This window comes from Callithrix jacchus, chromosome 12, assembly GCF_049354715.1.
Source record: "Callithrix jacchus isolate 240 chromosome 12, calJac240_pri, whole genome shotgun sequence".
NCBI lineage: Eukaryota > Metazoa > Chordata > Mammalia > Primates > Cebidae > Callithrix > Callithrix jacchus.
The window spans coordinates 35,800,478-35,821,840 of NC_133513.1; the positions used below are offsets into that span (position 1 = coordinate 35,800,478).

Genomic DNA, 21,363 nt, shown 5'->3' on the forward strand with positions numbered 1-21,363 from the left:
CACGTTTCTGGTGTTGTTTTCTGGTATTATATAGGCCTATGTCCCGAGCCACTTAGCATTTTTGTAAAGAAAATGCCAAAGACGTGGAACAGAGGAAAATTCTGACCTCCCCCACCAGCCCTCCAGTGCCAGCTGGTGTAGTGAGCACAGCCTCTGCTGTGTGACCTTGGCAGGCTGCTCAGCCTCTCTGAGCCTCTATCTCCATCTGTAAGAGGACAATAGTAGTCTAGGATGGGGCAGTACATGGCAGTACCCATGCTCGGTGGGGTGTTCTCAGGCCTTCCCTCCACGGCCACTTTCCTGCTGCTGCGGACACAGCAGGCTGGAGAGCCATGCGGAGGAGCGTGGGCAGCCTGTACCTCCTGCCACTGCCAAACCTCATACCAACCCGATCCACAGATCCACTATGTGACGAGCTGTGCCGCACGGTGATCGCAGCCGCCGTCCTCTTCTCCTTCATCGTCTCGGTGCTGCTGTCTGCCTTCTGCATCCATCGCTACCACAAGTTTGCTCACAAGCCGCCCATCCCCTCAGCTGAAATGACCTTCCGCCGGCCTGCCCAGGCCTTCCCGGTCAGCTACTCCTCGTCTGGCGCCCGCCGGCCCTCACTGGACTCCATGGAGAACCAGGTCTCCGTGGACGCCTTCAAGATCCCGGTGAGGGTCCCTGCAGGGCAGGGAAGACCCCTGTACCCTCCCCAGCTGCCGTCCAGGGAGGGAGGCCAGCTGGGGATACAGAGGCCGTCCCATGAGGGGCTGCTGATGCTGGCAGACAAGGCCCATGTTCTGCCCCCATTTCTGCAGGGCACTGTGTGCGGATAGTCTGTGGGGTGGGACTATGATGAAGTGCTGTTCCCATCCAGGTGAGAGGCAGTGGTCAGGGCCGAAGCATCAGGCAGGGGAGCAGCAGTGTGAACAGAGGGGCACTGAATCCAGAGGCAGGTGCCTCTCTGGGGAGCCTGGCTTACAGGTCTGCATATGCTGCTCAGAGCCTCCAGGCTGTGGCAAGCACCCCAGATTCTCCAGGGGCTCAGGGAGATCCTTGTCACATTGACACTTGTCCATGGGGGCTCCTTTAGGGGGCTTGCCTTCTTCCTCCCCTGTCATCCTCACACTTTTCTCCCCTCTTCTTCCCCTTCCCTCATTTCCAACATAGGAGGATCCAAAGTGGGAATTCCCTCGGAAGAACTTGGTTCTTGGAAAAACTCTAGGAGAAGGTGAATTTGGAAAAGTGGTCAAGGCGACAGCCTTCCGTCTAAAAGGCAGAGCGGGGTACACCACAGTGGCCGTGAAGATGCTGAAAGGTACCTGCCAGGCACAGGCATAGTACACCTGGGGGAGTCTCTGGAGTTGTGGGGGTTAGGCCCGTCTTGCCAGCATGGGACCTCCAAAAGAACCCTCATTGCTGTTCTAGAGAGGCTGAAGTCGGGGAACCCCTACCATAGGCACATGGGCCACATGGGCCTACAGAAGCAGTGAGGCCTTTGCTCCCCCAGAAGGCTATAGAGGTGCTGCTGTGCCAGTGCCACTGAAGGTCTAATATCCGAACATTCAAAAAGCCTTTTGGTTTTAAGCTGAGAGCTGTCCTCACTCCAGTCTTTCCCATTCATTGTCTCCTGGGGCCTGGTGAAGAGACCATCAGTAAGGACTGGCCCTCAATCTCAGGAGACCCCCATGGGCCTATCTTGCCCTCATGCCTAGTCATGCCACAAGTTTGGCTCTTGATGGGCACATGCACCTGCCCACAGAGGCGTGCATGTTTGAGGCTGGTGACTGCACTGGGCCACCCCCACTTCTGTGGCCATATCCCAGCCCTGTGGACAGCCAGGCTGCATGGTGGTGAGGGACAGTGGTTGGTGTACACGAGAATCCTTTGCAGCAGTCGGGGGCTGCCCAGCACAGGGTGCTTTCACACTCCTACCCAGCCCCTCAGACTGGGTTCACCTCCAAGCCAGTAAAACCCCAGACTATCCAGGGGCACAGGAAGACCCTTGGATTTCCAGTGCAGCCACACACAGCCCCAGGCCACCCACAGCTGGTCCAAGGGGTCCTGAGGCCCCAACTCCCAGATGTCCTCTCCCTTCCAGACAAGCCTTCAGGACAGAGGAGGTGGCACAGCACAGCTGGGCAGTGAGACAGCTGACCCGGGAGGGATGGCTTAGCCATGTGTTCTGACTCTTGGAATACCTTCAGGCCCAGGCACCTGCTGGGTGTTCCAGCACAGCTCTGGCCGCCCTCAGGACACATGTACTGGGCAGGCCACCCCTAGGGTGCCTCATCCTCTTTCCATCATGCCTCTACAGTTAGCCTCTCTAGAGAATCATGCTTTCATTAAGAATAAGCCAGCATGGCGCTGGGCACAGTGGCTCACGCCTGTTGTCCCAGCACTTTGGGAGGCCAAGGTGGGCAGATCACCAGGTCAGGAGTTCAAGACCCGCCTGACCAATATGGGGAAATCCTATCTCAATTTTTTAAAAATGCAAAAGTTAGCCGGGTGTGGTGGCATGTGCCTGTAGTCCTAGCTACTTAGGAGCTGAGGCAGGAGAATCCCTTGAACCTGGGAGGTGGAGGTTGCACTGAGCCAAGATGGCCCCATTGCACTCCAGCCTGAGCTACAGAACATGACTCTTTCTCAAAAAAAGAATAAGGCAGGTGTGCAGTGCACTGGTAACACTGCTTTATCTCAGGTGCGAACATTGGTCTTCTGTGGTAACTGAGGGAATGTGAGCAGCTGCCATGCATGTGTGTTGGATACATCAGCAGGATGGGGGACTCCTGGCCTCCAGGCCAGCCGTCTCAGATGGGGACAGAAAACAGGGGGACTGGTCGCGGTGTGTGGGGTCCTCGCTCAAAGTTCTCCACCTTCTCCAGGGCCTCTCCCCACAAGCGGATGTGTGGGTACCTCAGGGAGTCCCCTCACCTTTCCAGAAGGATTAATGAGGGGGATTTCTATGGACCACTGTCTTCTAAAGACAGCGACTGCAGGGACATAATGTTACATACACAGGTGGCCCAGACCTGGGACATTCTGGGGAAAGATCCTGCCTATGTGGATGCTGGCTCCTTGGGGTGCTTCTTCCTCAGGGCGGATGTGGCCCCTGTTCACTGACCCCAAAGGCTGGGAGAAGCCTCAAGCAGCATCATCCTTGCAGGCCTCTCTTTCTGAACTTGGGCAAGGTGATGCGGTCTGTCCTGACCCGGTGTGGTCATAGAAGGGGCTTCCAGGAGGGATTGTTTGCAACCTGCTCTGTGCTGCATTTCAGAGAACGCCTCCCCGAGTGAGCTGCGAGACCTGCTGTCAGAGTTCAACCTCCTGAAGCAGGTCAACCACCCACATGTCATCAAACTGTATGGGGCCTGCAGCCAGGACGGTAAGGCCAGCTGTAGGGTGGGATGGGCAGCCCTGCACCCAGGCTGGGGGCTCCAGGCAGCCCTCTTCTCCCTCTTTCTCCCTTCTCTGGCTGCTCCTGCCCTGTTTCCTGTTCTCCCACTTCCTGGAAGCCTGGCTCAGGCCCCAGCCTGGAGCTTGTGTCTAGCTGAGTCCACTGACTGAGGGAGCACTTTTCATCAGAGGAGCCCGGTGCTAGAGGCACTCCCTGAGCTTGCAGGGCTGCTCAGAAGTCTCTGGTGTAACATCCCAGGTGTCCTCACCCAGTTCCAGGCTGAGCCTGCAGGGCCCAGGTACTCGGGTACCCTGAGTACCACAGGGCACTAGGTGTGCTGTGACCCCAGGTGACCCCAACCCCACCCTGCATGGCAGGAGCATTGTCACCATTTCTCAGATAAAGACCCAGGAGACTGCCCTGGTTTGTTGGTTTTCCAAACCACTGTGTACTCAGGGGCTTCCTGGCGTGCATGTGAGAGGGATAAGGAAACACCGGGAGGGTGCAGTAGGCACTCCTGTCAGCACGAGCAGGGTTGGGGGCTAGTCCCTGGGGCAGGACAGGCGTGAACAGGGAGCAGGCTGCATGCAGAGCCCAGCGCCAGGGAGGAACCCTTGGATTTGCGCAGCCCTCTGCCTCCATCAGCACCCTCTACCAGCGTAGGCAACAACTGCCTACACTGGGGCAGGACCCAGGAGGCAAAAAGGCATGGGGTCCTAGCGGCAGGGAGAGGGTGCCTCCCAGGGCAGTGTGGCCTGCCTCCGGCACCTCGAGAAAGGCGCCCACATGAGCAGCAGGAGGCAGAGCAAGTGGTTCAAGAGGGAGCTGGGACTTCAAGGTCTCTGTGCTCCACTAAGCGGTAGTGGTGCTGCCCCAGGCAAGGCTGTGCCTGTCCCCCTACTTGTTAGGTGACCCGGCCTGAGGGCCCTGCGGCCTCCCGCCCCTCCCTCCTGGAAAACTGGATCTGCTTGACCTGCATGCCCAGGGCCCGCTCTCTCCGCCCGCAGGCCCGCTTCTCCTCATCGTGGAGTACGCCAAGTACGGCTCCCTCCGAGGCTTCCTCCGAGAGAGCCGAAAGGTGGGGCCCAGCTACGTGGGCAGCGGAGGCAGCCGCAACTCCAGCTCCCTGGACCACCCGGACGAGCGGGCCCTCACCATGGGCGACCTCATCTCGTTTGCCTGGCAGATCTCACGGGGAATGCAGTACCTGGCTGAGATGAAGGTGCATGCGCACAGCTGTGCACCCAGCCGGCCCCTACTTCACCGGGCCACACCCTGACCCACCACACCCCTGCCACCCACAACCTGGCCTGCCACACCCCCACCATGCCACACTCCCGGCCCAGGTCTCACCAGGCTGCTCCCTGGGCCACACCCCGCCCCTCCACTGGTCTCACCGGGTCACCTGTGACCACTGCCGCACTGAGGGCTCACATTGTTTTTTCTCGCAGCTCGTCCATCGGGACTTGGCAGCCAGAAACATCCTGGTAGCTGAGGGGCGGAAGATGAAGATTTCTGATTTCGGGCTGTCCCGAGATGTTTATGAAGAGGACTCCTACGTGAAGAGGAGCAAGGTGCCCAGTCCCGGGGGTGAGGCAGGGCTCCCGGGGATCCCAGGTGCACCACGGGGCGGGCAGCACCCTTGAGACGCCTAGGAAAGATACCGCAGATTTGTGGAGCACTAAGCCTTTTCTAGCCCTCACCCCAAATCTTTCTGACCCTGGGTCCCCAGGGACCCAGCATCTGTCTGGTCCTTCTCCTCTGGGGCCTCGAGCACTGACACAACGCCCTCACCAGGCTTTTCAGAGGCTTGTTCGCAGGGGCCTTGGCAGCTTGGCTGGGTTTGGAGGCATAGGAGCCCCCTGGACAGGATCCAGAAATGCAGTCCAGTTTTGCCCAAGTCTATGATACAGGCAGTGGGCACTCTTCTGGGGACATCTGGTTCCCCACTGTGGTCCTATTTCCGGGACAACTGCCTTGGCCCTTTTAGTTTTATGTCAGACTCCAGCACTGCTGAGGGATGTGGGGGGCCAGGGGCACTCATTCAGAGATACTAAAAGCACACTGCAGTACAATTTGAGAGGAAAAACACCTCCCCCAAGGCACACAGACAAATCCATTCCCTCAAGGCTCCTTCAGTGGTAGCTGCCCAGCATGGAAATGCTAGATGTTGGTTTCCCTAATACATTGGCCCTCAGAACCCCAAGAGAGATCTTGCTGGAGGAGCTCCAGGCCTGCACATAGGGAAGCACTGCTCTGTACCACCAGCAGGCCTGTGGCATGTTACAAGCTGGCCCTGTGTGGCTGCTGGTGGGCAGCTGACTCCCACCAGTGTCTCAGCAATGCCCAAGGAGGTTCAGGCTGGAGTTCCGGCTCCTTCAAAGCTGTATGCGGCCAGTTTTGTGCCCAGGAGTGTCTACAGCACTCCTCTGGCTGCTGAAAGCTCAGGGACACAGCCTGGCCTTCTCCTTCACCCCTGCTTCCTAAAGCATCAGAGTAACTCCAATGTCTTTCTTTCATCCCCTCTTCAGGGTCGGATTCCAGTTAAATGGATGGCAATTGAGTCCCTTTTTGATCATATTTACACCACCCAAAGTGATGTGTAAGTGTGGGTGTTGCCTTCCTGGAGTGGGGGTTACAGAAACACTCTCATACGCATAGTGGGGCCACAATGTCTATCGCTGAAGCTTAGCCATGGAATTGCACTGGCCCCAAGCACCTGTCTGCAGTGCCAGTTCTCCAAGTATTCATGAGGCAAATGGCTGGGCCAGGCCGGGTTGCGGTTCTGAAAGCCCCAGTGGAGCATGAGAGCATAGCAGGTGGCCAAACACCCAGCCTCCCCTCCGCTTGCCAGCTCCATGCCTTGGTCTGAGTCCCTTGGTGACTCACAGGCCTAGCCCAGCAGTTACCCTCCTGTGGTCCTGAGCAGGCCTTTGGGCTCAGGCAGGGCACCCAGTGACTTGCCCCGACTCACAAGTGGAGCTCGGGGACTCCACCTGAAGATGGCCTTGTGTGAGTTTATAGGTTGGTGTGCCCCAAACTGCTCAAAGGTGGAAGCCAAAAACTCGTTCTTCCAGGTCAAATGACAAGATCTGATTGCTTTTAAAACATGAGATTCTTGCCTCTAAAGTGTTCTACAATCAGCAGACATGTGCATCTTTTTGTTTTTGTTTTTCGTGCTTTTTTTTTTTTTTTTTTTGAGACAAGGTCTCACTCTGTCACCTAGGCTGGAGTACAGTGGCGCAATCCTGGCTCACTGCAACCTCAGCCTCCTGGGTTCAAGCGATTCCCATGCCTTAGCCTTCTGAGTAGCTGGGATTACTGGCATGTGCCACCACACCCTGCTAATGTTTCTGTATTTTTAGTAGGGACAGCATTTCACCATGTTGGCCAAGCTAGTCTTGAACTGCTGACCTAAAATGATCTGCCCATCTCTGCCTCCCAAAGTGTTGGGATTACAGGCATGACCCACTGCGCACGGCCCACATGTGCATCTAGAATACTGTGCACTGCGAATAAGCAATTGGACAACAGCTTTCCCATTACATAAACTAACTGTAGGATAGTTAGAAAAGGCAGAGAAAAGCATAAAGAAGCGGCTGAATGTCACTGGACCACACCACCCAGTGGCCTCTGCTGCCCTCTGGTGTGCTCTGTGGTGTGCACATGTATGCTTTTTATTGCCCTAAATGGGCTCATGTGATGCTGTTTTGTGATATGGTTTTGTTCTCATTGCACAGTAACTTTTCCTTCACAGTTAAATTTTTTCTATAGAAAAATGCTGTAGTGTTTTTTTCTTCTAAGATTTTATGAAAATTTCCAAGCACTTAGAAATGGTGAAAGAACTATACAAGGCACTCTGAGTCTGGTGGTTTGTGTTCTCACCTCTTTAAGTGCCAAGCCTCATGTTCCCCTTGTGGGTGTGGCTGCTCTGATGGGAATGGCTTGGGCAGGAACTTCAGCATCATGGAGTAGGGGCCAGGCAGGCAGGCAGCCCTAGCCCACCTCCATGCTACATCCATCTGAGCAGCCAGATCCAGGCTGACATCTGTGAGCATCTAAACTTGGGGCCGACAGAGTCAGCAAGTGCTTGGTGGTGGGGATGAATAGCTGGGCCCCCCAAGGGTGCTGTAAGGGCCAGGTGGAGCCACTCACTGGTCCTCTCATGCTCTGCAGGTGGTCTTTTGGTGTCCTGCTGTGGGAGATAGTGACCCTTGGGGGCAACCCCTATCCTGGGATTCCTCCTGAGCGGCTCTTCAACCTTCTAAAGACCGGCCACCGGATGGAGAGGCCAGACAATTGCAGCGAGGAGATGTGAGCAGGGATGGGCTTTGGCCCAGCCCTACTTGGGAAGGGAGGGGACACCTGTGTACATTCCCTCCCCATCCAGAGCAGCCCCAGGAGAAGTGGGCAGTGGGGAGTGGGCAGGGCAGAGGTTAGAGAGCCATTCTTGGGTGTGGCAATAAACACTGGGGGTCCTACCACACTGGGGGTCCTACCCCACTGGGGGCTGAGGGGCTTCCTAGCGGGCCTTATGAAAATGAGTGGGAGCAGGGACTGGTGCAGTACAAACTCAAGGGCTGAGAGCTGTCCTAGCATGACACTTGGGGAGGAGCTGGTAATCCAGAATGGCCCAGGGGGCATGTGTTGAGGGGTGCCTGAGTGGAGGTGCAGAGGCAGGCATGGGCAGCCTGGACTGCAGCCTGAGAGGTTGAAGTCTTTACACTGGCAGGGGGACTTTGGGGGAGATGGTCTTAGAAACCAGGCTGAGAACAGATGAGAAAGGGCTGCCCAGAGGCAGAGATACATGGTCCATGCATTCTACAGTGTGTGCACCTGGTTGGGGCATGGAAGGGGCATGCTGGGCTGAGAAGCATCACCTCCCTGGGCCCCCAGCTGGCAGCCAGCTGGAGCACTGTGGTGTGCCTGGGCACCCAGGGAAGCAAGGGCAGTGCAGGACAGACGTGTGATTGCCAAAGGTTCTTGTTTGTCTGTCTCCACACCTAAAAGCCCTCTGTCAATTCATCCTTCATGAGAGTTTTAAGGACTGGCACTTCTCACTTAGCGGCCAGAGCAGGCATACTATCCAGTGAGCTGTTTACCAGTGTTTATGCAAGGGAAGTAAAAATGAATCTCCCTCGGAGGGAAGGGAAGCCTACAGAGTTGTCACCACAGCTCTGAGCACCCTGAGCACAGTGACCCACAGGCCAGGATCCTACAGACAGGCCACGCCTGGGTCCCAGTGAGGCTCAGAGAAGTTACAGTTTCATGATGCAGAAACAGCTTTGGGATTGGAGACAGAGCACACTGGGACCAGGGCACAGGGCAGGGTGTGGTGAGCTGTCTTTTCAAGACCTGGCCTTGCTTCGGTCATATTGGCCTGTCTGCTCTTCCCACCAGGTACTGCCTGATGCTGCAGTGCTGGAAGCAGGAGCCAGACAAAAGGCCGGTGTTTGCGGACATCAGCAAAGACCTGGAGAAGATGATGGTTAAGAGCAGAGTGAGTGCCTGGGGCCAATTTCCACAAGCTGAAAGTGGCAGGGGGAGACTCCAGCCTTACCCCAGGACAGTGATTTTCACCCTCAGATTTCCCAGTGTTGGACCACAGTGGGATTGTGCGGAGAGAGACAGTCATGCTCTCCCATGTGTGCATAGAGCAGATTGAACCCTTCTCAGGCCAGGTCCCTTGGGCTTCTTTTCAAGTCATGAAGAAACCAAGATTCTTGACATTTGGGAAGAGTTCTCTACAGACAAGCATGGGAAGAAAATATTCCAAAGCAAAAGAAAATAGTTTTCTACAATGGAACACAAGAAAGTAGAGTTGAAGCAAGTGTCCAAAATTCAGATGCTCAGGGGGGTCCAGCTGGGGGAGGGCAGTGAGTAGGGAGCAGTGGAGACTGTGGCAAACAGCCACCCCCTTCCAAAGGGTTCCTTGCTGGAGTAACTATGGCCTGCAGGAAGAGGAGCCAGGAATGGGCCGGGTCTTCTGAAGTTTACCAGATTTATGTTGTCTCCCAGTGTTTATTGTTAACAATTCATTGAAATTCCCCAGAGCCAAACCTAGACCAAACCAAGCATATCAGCGGCGTGGCCAGAGTCAGCCTGTGTGCCTGGAAATGTATACAGTTCCTGAAGTTTGCATACATTTTCAGCCAGTATTCATCAGGCAGCTGCTAGGACCCATACTCTGTCTTGGAGGCTGGGAATGCAAATAAACAAGACCAGCACAGCCCTACCCTCACGGGGTTTACGCGCAGTCATTGTCTTAACATTGGCACATTTACTGAGTTGTCACTTCTTCACAGGACCTAGGCCCCCATAGCAAAGCTTCACATCACTGTCTCGCTTAAATGAAAACTCCAAGTCCTGTGAATGCAGGGTTGTTCTAAACAGAAGTGATCCCTGGTGCTGGCCTTCCTAGAACAGTGCTGAGAAACAGCCAGGAAGACGCTGGGCCTCTTGTGCACATTCAAGCTGGGCAGTGCAAAGAGCAGGCACGAGTGACCCCTCATGCTGGGGAGCCCATGCCTGTAGCAGCATCCTCTGCACCCTGACAGTGGTGTTGGATTTCAGATTTCTTAGCCCTGATGTGATGTTTTAGATGGCAGGGTTCCTTGGGGAAAGCTGGAAAGTGTCCTGCATGCTAGGGCTCCGTCCTGGCATGTGACTACAAGGGTTTGTCAGCAGGCTGGTTTCCTGGCGCCCATCTTTGGGGCAGGCCGGGTATGGCTGGATGTGGCATCCCCCTCAGGGCTGCACTCCAGGCCCTGGAGATAAGATGCTGAGGGAGCACATTTCTGTCCCCAGGGAGATGACTTTCTAGGGGAAGAGACAGAATAGACAACACCCAAGGGGAGCAATGAGAACCTCAGAGCAGGACCAGGCCAGGCAGGAGTCCTGGGAGCTCAGTGCAGCCTGGCCCTGGTTTCTCAGGGACATAGCCAGAGCCTCTGCCCTGAGGGCGGCAGGGGGCCTGAGTTGTGTCAGGTTGTTACCCATGGCCTGGGGTGACCAGCGTCTCTCTCTTCCAGGACTACTTGGACCTTGCAGCATCCACTCCATCCGACTCCCTGCTTTATGACGATGGCCTCTCAGAGGAGGAGACGCCACTGGTGGACTGTAATAATGCCCCCCTCCCTCGAGCCCTCCCTTCCACATGGATTGAAAACAAACTCTATGGTAGAATTTCCCATGCATTTACTAGATTCTAGCACCGCTGTCCCTTCTGCACTATCCTTTCTCTCTGTGATGCTTTTTAAAAATGTTTCTGGTCTGACGAAACTAAAGTCTGCTCTGAACCTTTTCATTTGTAAATGTCTGACTTTGCATCCAGTTTACATTCAGGCATTTTTGCAACTATGTTTTTCTAAAAGGATGTGAGAATAAGTGTCATTACCATACTGCCCAGCAACTTAGGATGGTAGAGGAGAAAACAGATCAGGGAAAAATTCTCAGGGGAGACCAAGAACAGGCGGAATAAGGCATTTCTGGGGTGGGAATCAAGTCGCAATACTTCTAGTTTAACTACATTGGATAAATTTATCAATCCGGGGAGCTACTCAATTGAAAAAGGAGCTGCCAGCGTCACCCAGCCTGTGCTGGGAGCACAGCCAGACCTCCCCAGATTCCTCCTGGGCAGGCAGGTGCCCCTCAGAGGCCACCTGGAGCTAGCGAGCAGAGGCTGGCCAAGCCTCGGCCCCAGTCCCAGCCGCATGTCCTCTGTCAGGGCAGCAGGCAACAGGAGCCAGTGGGCCCTGGGAGGACACACCCCGACTGTTGTTTTCACATCCTTTGCCTTACCCACCGTCAGGATGGTTGTCATTTATGAAGTCAGTGCTAAAAGCCGGAACAGTTGCTTTTTGAAAGAACGTAGTCTGTGGTGCTGTGGTCTTGCGATGGACAGTAAATATGGTTCTTGCCAAAACTCCTCCTTTTGTCTTCGATTAAATGCTTGAATTTTTTTCTGTTTCCTAACTTCATCATTGATTGTTTGAAATCTTGTAGTTTCAAGCATTTTTTGAAGCCGAGACGGTTCCTTTTGCATGCCTCCTGACTCACTGACTCCTCGCTGTCTTTACGTCTAGTGCCACACTCCATTTGTGCTGATGATGCTATGGGGCTGGCCTGCGTGCGCCCTCAGTTTGGAAGGTCCTCTCCTCCACTGTAGGCTTGGACAACAGACAAGTGCCTCCTTTATGTTAGAGAACGTTTTATAGAACGTTCCTGCTGCAGTAAGCCATTGAGTGCAGCAGTGTGCTGTTGCCCTACACTGCCTTAGAAAAAGAGTTAAACAGTTCGAGAAATATACATCAGATTTGAGTCTCAAGCTCATAAAAGCCAAAATTGGTAGTGTCTGTAAAGTTACATTTACCAAGAGAGCACATGATATTTCCCTTAACTGTAACAGTGTTTTTGGAAACCTGGAGCACAAAACCATTAATATAATTGGCACAGAAACCACGAGTTTGGTATGAACATCAAAGGGAGTTTTGCCAAGGCCTTACTGTCTGCACGTGAAGTTTTGGTTCTTCAGTGCAGAACAAATGATCTGTTTTCATTTTTAGGCATGTCAGACCCGAACTGGCCTGGAGAGAGTCCTGTACCACTCACGAGAGCTGATGGCACTAACACTGGGTTTCCAAGATATGCAAATGATAGTGTATATGCTAACTGGATGCTTTCACCCTCAGCGGCAAAATTAATGGACACGGTTGATAGTTAACATTTCTTTGTGAAAGGTAATGGACCCACAAGGGGAAGAAATATGCTGAGAACGGAAAGTCTACTGGCCCTTTCTTTGTGAATGTCACATTGGCCAAGCCATGTTCAGTTCCCAAGTGGCAGACTCGTTTTTGGTAGTTTGTTTTAACTTCCAAGGTGGTTTTACTTCCGACAGCCAGTGATTTTCCCTCCTAGCAGACATGCCACATGGGGTAAGAGCTCTGAGTCTTAGTGGTTAAGCATTCCTTTTTCTTCAGTGCCCAGCAGTGCCCAGTGTTAGTCTGTGTCCATCAGTGACCACCAAAGTTCTGTGTTCACATATGTGGGTGCACCACTTACTACCTGGTGTATGAAGTTGGACCTGAACTGTTGGATTTTTCTGGTTGCTGCCAAACAAGGCAACCAAAATTTAAACATGAAGCACACACATACAAAATGAAGTGGGAAAAATGCTGGCCCAGATGACCTGTCCTTGTTCAGAATGAGAGCCTGGGGAGGCCTGGGTGGCAGCGTCAAAGCCCCGCCAGGGCTGGAGGGGAAGAGAGGACCAGAGGATGGGCCTGGGCTCAGCACTCGCAATCTTGAGAATGATTTTTTTTAATCATGCAGCCTTTTCTTAGGACGACATTTGGTTTTCATCATAATTGAGATGATTCCTAGATTTAGCACAATGGAGAGATTCAATGCCATCTCTACTTACGTGGATGGTGGTATCAGGGAAGTGGGCTCACAAGACACATTTGTCCCCCGAACCCACCACATCATCCTCACGTGTTCAGTACCGACAACCACTACCCCTGATGAGTATGAAAAAAGGGGGCTATTGGAGTCCCAGGACTGCTGACGGCAGAGGCTTTGCTGCTGTGAATCCCACCTGCCATCAGCCTGTAATGCGCCCCACAGCCAAGCAGAGCCGAAAGCAGCAGCTCATCTTACCTGTTAGGAGCAGGTAGGGCTTGTACTCACTTTAATTTGAATCTTATCAACTTACCCATAAAGAGACAGGCTAGCTAGCAGTGTTAGAAGTAGCAGTAACAATGACCAAGGACTGCTACACCTCTGATTACAATTCTGATGTGGAAAAGATGGTGTTTGGCTCTTATAGAGCCTGTGTGAAAGGCCCATGGATCAGCTCTTCCTGTTTGTAACTTAATGCTGCTTAAGACGTTTGTTCCTTAGATTCTGACCATGACTCATAAGCTTCTTGTCATTCTTCATTGCTTGTTTGTGGTCACAAATGTGCAACACTCCTCCAGTCTTGTGGGGGCAGCTTTTGGGAAGTCCCAGCAGCTCTTCTGGCTATGCCAGCACTGTAACTTCGCAGAAAAGAGTCAGTTTACCAAAACACTGCCTGTTCTTCAGACTTAAAGTACTGATAGGACTTAAAATAGTCTCATTCAAATACTGTATTTTATATAGGGGTTTCACAAAAACAGCAAAATTACAGCATTTTGTGAGGCCAAAGCTTGGATGGGTGTGTAATCTAGCCTCATGGTGTGTGTGTGCACACACCCAGAGGGAGAACTTGGAAAACACTTACTGGACAAGTAACCTGGCTCTAGTTGGGGCTGTTTTTCAGATACACTGTGGTAAGTTATTTTACAAATATCTATAGACATGGTAAACTTTGGGTTTTCAGATGTGCTTAATGATAGTCTTACTAAATGCAGAAATAAGGATAAACTCTCTCAAATTACTAAAAAAGCCTGTGAATTGCTGCAACAGGTTTGTTCTCAGGAGAGTAAGAACTCCAGGTCTAAACAGCTAACCCAATGATGGGGAATTTATCCCTAACCGATAACCTAATTGTTTATTCCTGAGTTATAAAAGTCCCCATCCTTATTAGCCCTATTGAAATTTTCATACACATATATGCAGAAGTTACTAAGTATTAAGTATTACTGAGTATTAAGTAGCAATCTGTCAGTTATTAGAATTTGTAAAATCTATTTATGAAAGGTCATTAAACCAGACCATGTTCATTTTTTTTGTAATCAAGGTGACTAAGAAAATCAGTTGTGTAAATAAAATCATGTATCATAAAACGTGTAAACTTTTTTCCTTTTTAAAACATTCTAGTTGGAAACAATGGATTTCTTGATTTTGTAGTTTCCATACAATATTTAAAACGTCACAAGGAATTCTGTCTTGATAACCATCGAGGCTTCAATAGTGGTCGAGGACTAGAGGCTCTCGTTTATCTGGCATATTTGCATGTGAATAGGCACATTGATAGAAACTGTGAAAAATTCAACTAACTCCACGGATCAAGGATTTCCTTCCTTCTGGTGTCCATCCCTATAATAAAGCAGCAGCCAATGTCGAGTTTAGCTCTTCACAGCTCTCTAGCAATTTGCTTGTTGCTGATCTCTTGAAGTTGGCCTTAGAGCGATGGGAGAGAGAATATAACATGCCGAGTCCTGAGAAGGGCCATTAGAAGTGTGAGGGAAAATGCTGTCCTGAACCAGCACAAAACCTGACACACTCACTGATTCTGTTTGTCTTTCCCAAGGAATTCTCTGAGCTCATGCTGGGGTCATGGAACTGGTGGGTCAGTGGGCAAACAGGAGTTGTCAACATCAGTCTCATCTGCAATTGCATTGTGTGTCAGGTGCCGAGGGCCTGTATACACATGTGTACACGCAGGCCTTTGCACATCTCACCCAGTGGTGTACATGCAGGCCTTTGCACGCCTTGCCCAGTGCCTGCCACAGGCCTATGAGCTTCCTTCCAGCTGCAGGTGCCTGCGTCTGCTCACGGCTTCCTTCTTCAACCTGGACCGCAGGGGCTGGAAGTGAATGTAATCTCCAGAGCCAGCTGTTTGCTGCAGCCTTTACCTCTGAAAGTAGGAATCTACTCCAAGAAAAGTTAATACTAAAAGTCACCCCTAATGTAGGCTCTACATTAGGACTATTTGTGTGTGTATGTGTTTGCTGTTTTTTCCCCCTAAAAACACATTTCTGCCAGCCTTCACGAAGGATTCCTTCCCACCACGAGGCCACCTTATGTGGGCAGAAATTTAGTTTAATGTGCCTGAGAACAGGGCTTGAACAAATACTTTATATACAAAAGAAAATTTGAAGGAAAAGCATAATTTCTAACATATAAAGAAAATCTCTCCTTCAAGCAGGCAGAGCAGTTAGTGGTGACTCTCCCGGCTTCCAGTGCATTCACACATAGTGTCAGACACACTTGTTTTATTGCTCTTTGCTTTATTGCCTTTTTCACAATTCAAAGTTTTGTGGCAATGCTGTTATTGAGCAAGTCTGTCAGGACCATTCTTCCAACAGCAGGCACTCACTTCATTCCATCAGTACTGTTAAGCAATAAAGTATCTTTAAACCAAGGTATGTACGTTGGTTTTTAGACATAATGCTGTCACACCCTTAACATACTCCAGTACAGTGTGCATGTAACTTTTATATGCACTGGAAAACCAAGAGACTTGTATGGCTCACTTATTTGTTATCTTCTTCAATCTTCACCTTACCGTGGTGTTCTGGAGCAGTATCTCTGAGGTTTGCCTTTGTTTAGTGGCCCTCACAACTGGGGGGTGGTTCTAGAAAGTCCTAAGAAATCCTGACCTCTATGGCCCTAAAAAAGGCGGAAAAGTGGGTCTGCAGGGTGCATGCAGCAGTGCGCATGGACCCTCGCGTCTTCCACATGAAGATGCACCAGGCACATTTCCTAGGCTCATGTGCCCGTGAGGAAAGCACCCTCTCCACCAGGGCTGCCTGCTGTGTTCCTGTCCCTTCTCCATGGCAGCAGCCTTGACCAGAACTGTGTAGAGTCTCCTACCTCTTCAGGGAGCTGGGACTCAGGAAGGACCGTCTTAGCTGGGGTTGTAAGAACCTGCAATGTAGAAAACTTTTCAGCATGGGGCCACTACCATGTCCTGCTGCCGAGGCTAGGTGGTGGCAGTCTGAGGGCTACAAGGGCAGGCTGTTCCCCGGAGTTAAGGAGGCAAACACTCTGAACCCCTGGGAGAAATCACAGTTAATCTTTGCAACTACAAATCTAAGTGCTGTGTCAAGTGACCAGGTATTTTTGCAGATCTCTCTGAGGTGTTAAATCACAGGACCTGGCCAAATGAGATCTCAGCTGGATCCCAGGCAGAGATCCTCTATGGGGGTACATCTCACTGTAGGGGCTGCAGAAGTGTCAAGGTCACAGGGAACTGAGCCAGGCAGCATGGAGGGAGCTTGTGGCTTGAGACTATCCCAGCCACTGTGACGACCACACTAGGAGAGATCATAAACCTACATCCTCTCAGATGACACTAGGCAATTCAAGCTAAAAATGTGCTGGCAAACAAGTAAATTCTAAAAATAAGAAAATAGCATTTTTCATTTTGAGAAGGAAACAAGTTTGATATTTCATACACAGAATAGTTACCATGCAGACAGTCGATTTCTTGAATAAAAATATGAAATTCATTTAAAACATCCAAGTCTTTGTGTATTTTTGTCAGTGATACAAACAGAATCAGAGCAACCTGTTTCTTTCTTGGCTGCTCGATTTTCTCACCCGCATATCAATCCTTTTCTATACTTTTCCATGGAAGAAGGAGTCTCTGGGGGCAAGGGACTTTGATCAGAGAACTGTAGGGAGCTAGGCAGCACCCATGTCCTGGAGCCTCCACTCTCCCTAAGGCATATAACTTGCTCTATATTTTGTGTCTTTCTTCTGGGAGTTTTCAAGAGCTTGAGAATTTTCCTGGAGACTCTGATCACAGGGCCTCTTAGATTGCTCAGAACCCCATGGTTAAGGAGCACACTGAGAGTTTGGGGGACTTCAGTGGCTGGAAAGAAAAGTAAGATTATAGCAAATGATTCTAAAAATAGAAATGACACCAAGGATGGAAGAGCTCTGGTGTCTCCCAAGATAGTCACTGGAAAAAGTAAAGGAAGTATGGTTGGGCACTACTTTTAAAGAGATACTTACACAATTACCTATAATCTTTAACTTTGTAGAAATAAGCAAAGGCTACTCATATGAGAAAACACAGAAGCCATTGGTTCTGAAGTTGCTATAGCAAGAAAGACAGCCAGCATCACTTACTTTTGGCAGACGCTGAAAGGCAGGCAGAGGAGTGGGAAAGCCTTATAGTAAAAAATAAAAGGTGGGGAAGGTGAGGAGAAGGCTTCAGGGGTGCTGTGACTGAGGCTTGTTGGCCTGGGGAAGCTGCAGGCAGATAACCAGCAGGAGGGCCTCTTTTGTAACTGCTTTGCAGAACACACATGGCTTTCTCTGTTTAGTTCAGATGGCAAAAAAAAAAAAACTTCAATTCCTGGCCAGGTCCTAACCATTCTGGGATAACTTGCAGAGGTTGTGGTTTGGCTTCCTGGCTGGTTCTGCAGAGATTCTGGTCCAAATCCTCTGGCCATTGTCTGTTTGCATGTTCAATCTCTCAGTCCCCCTGTTGGTCATTTTCTTGTTTGTAAGAGGTTGGCCAACTCAAGTATAGAGATTCAGCTCTTCACTGCTCAGAGATTATTCAGTTGTCTCTTTGGTCATGATCCTTCTGCTGTTGTAGCATCATAGTGCTCATTTGAACTAGAATGGGATGCAGTGGAACAGCATCAAGACCACTATGACAGAAAGAAGAACAACTGTCCCTGTGAGATGCTTTGAATGCAAACCTCGCCTGACCAGTAAAGGCCAAGAGCAAATCCCATATAGGCCATGAGGATCAACCAAAAAAGGCAAAAGCCAAATAGGTTTTGCCTCAAGGTGATGTGTGGCCTGTTTTATCTTCTCTGTTTCACTGATCCAGGTGCAGTATTAGCAGTGGTAGAGTCCATACCAACCAATAAGAAATCTACAGCAATGAGACTGTCCATCACTACTCATGTCAATGAGCTGAAACTGATAGGTGCCCCATCTAGGGAGGAGGTGGCATTGCTAATGACTTCTGCCAGTGTTAGTGATAAGTTTACGACAATAGGATGCCCACAGATGAGAACATTGCTCTGATTGTTTGCATAAACAATGAATCAGTAACTCCCCCAGTTAGAGTGCCGAATAACCAAGGGTGATGTTATGGTTTTTTTAGTTTTATGCCAACCAGTTTGTGGTAAATCGTTACAGCAACCCTAGGAAATGAATACACCATCTGTATGTATGGTTAATGTGTGGCAGGTGTTTAAAGTTATTGCAGGATATTGGTGCTTTTCTTTTCCCCAACGTACCTCATTGATCTGAAGTGAGGGATTTTTCCTTTTGTCTTGATTTTTGTTTTGTAAGATTGAACAATCTTTTTTTCCCAGTGTCCCTTCTGTTTATAATATCTACAAGGGCCCTCGTCAGTAGCTGACTAGTTGGGGAGGGGCCACCCAGCTGTTTGATTGGAAGGGCCACAGTTTATTTTGGGTTCTTATTTTTGTTCTAAAGCACTTTCAAAATGTCTGCCAGGTGTTGTAGTTCAGGTTAAAGGGCTATTTCCCATTCTCATTTTTTAAATTAGGTCTCCAATTTCAGGTTTAGCTCCCTGACAACAAGAGATGAAAGGGCTACTTTCTGGACTCCTAAATGGTACAATGTATTTTCTAGCCTATCCCAAAAAACCTCCTGTAGGTTCATCTTTTTTTTTTTTTTTGCATGACACTGGATTATGGCCCAATCTTTTTTTGTGGGGAATGTTTGAGGAATGGCTTTTGGAAGACTTTGCCCTATGTTTTGAGCCTCTTTGTTAACTCTTGTTTTATTGTGGACAGTAGGATCCTGTAGGTTCCCTTCCAGGGGAGTCTAATCAACTTTTGCCATTCAAGATTTAGCACACAAGGTTCTGGTCAATGTTTGTACAAGTTGATATGAGTTAGGTAACACTGCCCACCCCACTGCTTTTTTTTTGAGACAGGGTCTTGCTCTGCCACACAGGCTAGAGTACAGTGGTGCAATCATGGCTCACTGCAGCCTCGACCTCCTGGGCTCAAGTGATCCTCCCATCTCAGCCTCTTGAGTAGCTGGGACTACAGGCATGCATTACCATGCCTGGCTTTCCGCCCCCCCCCCATAGAGATGGATATCTCACTATGTTGCTCAAACTGGTCTTGAACTTCTAGGCTCAGACAGTCCTCGCTGATTCACCTTCCAAAATGATGGGATTACAGGTGTAAGCCATAGTGCCTGGCCAAGGTATTCTTAATTATTTTATGAATAGTTGCTGATCTTGCCTGGCTTTAGGGAAATCCTTAATTATAGTTGTTAATTTAGCTTTCGTCTAAGGTTTAAATACCACAGTTGTCTGTATATGGGGCTCATGAAGGGCCTTCAGAGAGGCAGATGGCATTTTGGGGGTCATAGGAGGGTTGTCAGGAAAGAGCAGGGATCTGGACAAGAGGAAGAGAAGGGAAATGTAGACAGATATGTGGAAGGAAAGAGATCAGAAGGATAAGGAGAAGAGGGAGAGCTGTATTAGGGAAGTAAATGGATTACAAGCAGGAGAAGAATTTACTAGGAAAATGAGTCCAGGTTGTTGCTGCTTAAATTTGCCACATCGCTCATTAGCTTTAGCCAAAGAGTCTTTCAGGGAAGCATTTTTTGAATCAGAATATCATTTGAAGACCTCTGACTACCAATCAAAAAAGGCTACCCATTGGGCCTGAGAAATCTTATTCTCTTGTTTCTAAGGCATCTCTCAAATGAGCAATTTTATTCAAGTTAGATGTTCTCCAAGTAGTATCTTCACCAAATCAACCTTGGTGAAGTTAATGCTTTTCAGAGATGGGCATGAGAATTGGAATTGTTAAGAGAGTATATGTAAGAAGTGGTTTTTCCTGGAGGAGGAGAAGATTTAAACTTAGACAACACCATGAGTGTTGGCTGGTGAGGCTGGGGAGAAACGGAATGTTTGTGTCTCTCAGGACATGAAAGTGAGATAGAAGGAGAATCTCATTCAGTTTTACTGGAAACCCAAGGCAAAGTTTGTCCAAGTAGATGCTGGTGTGATAAGAATTGCTAACTCATGGGCTGTGAGGACAGCTCAAACAAGAGGCTTACGCAGCCCATGCCTGTGTCCTTCCCTATGGTTTTCCTTCTTATGACAAGCAGCCCTTTTTGAGAGCAGAACACAAAATATACAGTGAGAAGGGATGAAAAAGAATGGCCTGATCCCACTAGAGATGCCAGACATAATCAGTAACAAAACCAGAGTAGCAAACAGAATAAATAGCCAAAGACCTTGACGTAGAATGAGGTTAGCCCCCAGTGCTGACTTAACCACATTGACACACTTGATAGGCAGAGAACGTGGAGGTATGAAGGGCCTCTGGGTGCTACAACGGGTGGAAGGCTGGGGACCTCAGGGACAAGCAGTACAGACTTACCATGGGACCACCAGGAAAACTCTGGAAACCAACAAAGGCTATTTATTCACAACTTGCTACAGCAGGGGAGTCAGCCAGTATCATTTGCTTTTGGTAGAGATTTAAAGGCTGGAAAGGGATGGGAAACTTTCATAGTTTTGGGTTTTTTTAAGTATTAGATTGGAAGTCGTTGGGAAAAAATGCTTTTAATTACATATTTTTCTGATATTGAACCCAACTTAGCTGCACTTTCATATCTTCCCAAGGGGAACTAGTTACTTTACAACTGTATCTTAGTGGTATCACCCATGATCAGCCACTAATTTCAATCATGCATTATCTTCTCTCCAAATTCAAATTACATGCAGTTAGTATTCGGCTACCTAAAACAATCATTAAAAAGTAACGATTTAAATCCATTGATGGGAGAACCTCAGTTCGTTTAAAAACAATTCTTGGGCCGGGCACGGTGGCTCACGCCTGTAATCCCAGCACTTTGGGAGGCCGAGGCGGGTGGATCACGAGGTCAAGAGATGGAGACCATCCTGGTCAACACGGTGAAACCCCGTCTCTACTAAAAATACAAAAAATTAGCTGGGCGTCGTGGCGCATGCCTGTAATCCCAGCTACTCAGGAGAATTGCCTGAACCCAGGAGGCGGAGGTTGCGGTGAGCCGAGGTCGCGCCATTGCACTCCAGCCTGGGTAACAAGAGCGAAACTCCGTCTCAAAAAAAAAAAAAAGAAAACAATTCTGGCTAGGCAGGGTAATTCATGCCTATAATGCCAGCACTTTGGGAGGCCGGAGCTGGAGGATGGCTTGAGCCCAGAAGTTCAAGGCCTAGGCAACACAGGGAGGCCCCATATATACCAAAATAAAAATATAAATTAGCCAGACGTGGTGGTGTGCACTTGTGGCCTCGGAGGCTACTCCGGAGGCTGAGGCGAGAGGATCAC

The 21,363-nt window shown here is 49.9% G+C and overlaps 1 protein-coding gene across 3 annotated transcripts in view; it reads left to right on the plus strand.

The window, feature by feature from the left end:
* Nucleotides 1-14,148, plus strand: part of RET (ret proto-oncogene) — a 51,908-nt gene extending 37,760 nt beyond the window's left edge. For all 3 annotated transcript variants that reach the window (XM_009009486.4, XM_054242275.2, XM_054242274.2), the window contains 10 exons: nt 400-656; nt 1,156-1,303; nt 3,263-3,370; nt 4,390-4,604; nt 4,834-4,956; nt 5,914-5,984; nt 7,559-7,696; nt 8,783-8,882; nt 10,414-10,561; nt 11,947-14,148. In XM_009009486.4, the coding sequence (XP_009007734.1) occupies nt 400-656; nt 1,156-1,303; nt 3,263-3,370; nt 4,390-4,604; nt 4,834-4,956; nt 5,914-5,984; nt 7,559-7,696; nt 8,783-8,882; nt 10,414-10,561; nt 11,947-12,104 (1,466 nt within the window). In that variant the 3' untranslated portion in view covers nt 12,105-14,148. The remainder of the gene's footprint in view (nt 1-399; nt 657-1,155; nt 1,304-3,262; nt 3,371-4,389; nt 4,605-4,833; nt 4,957-5,913; nt 5,985-7,558; nt 7,697-8,782; nt 8,883-10,413; nt 10,562-11,946) is intronic.
* The last annotated feature ends 7,215 nt before the right edge of the window (nt 14,149-21,363 follow it).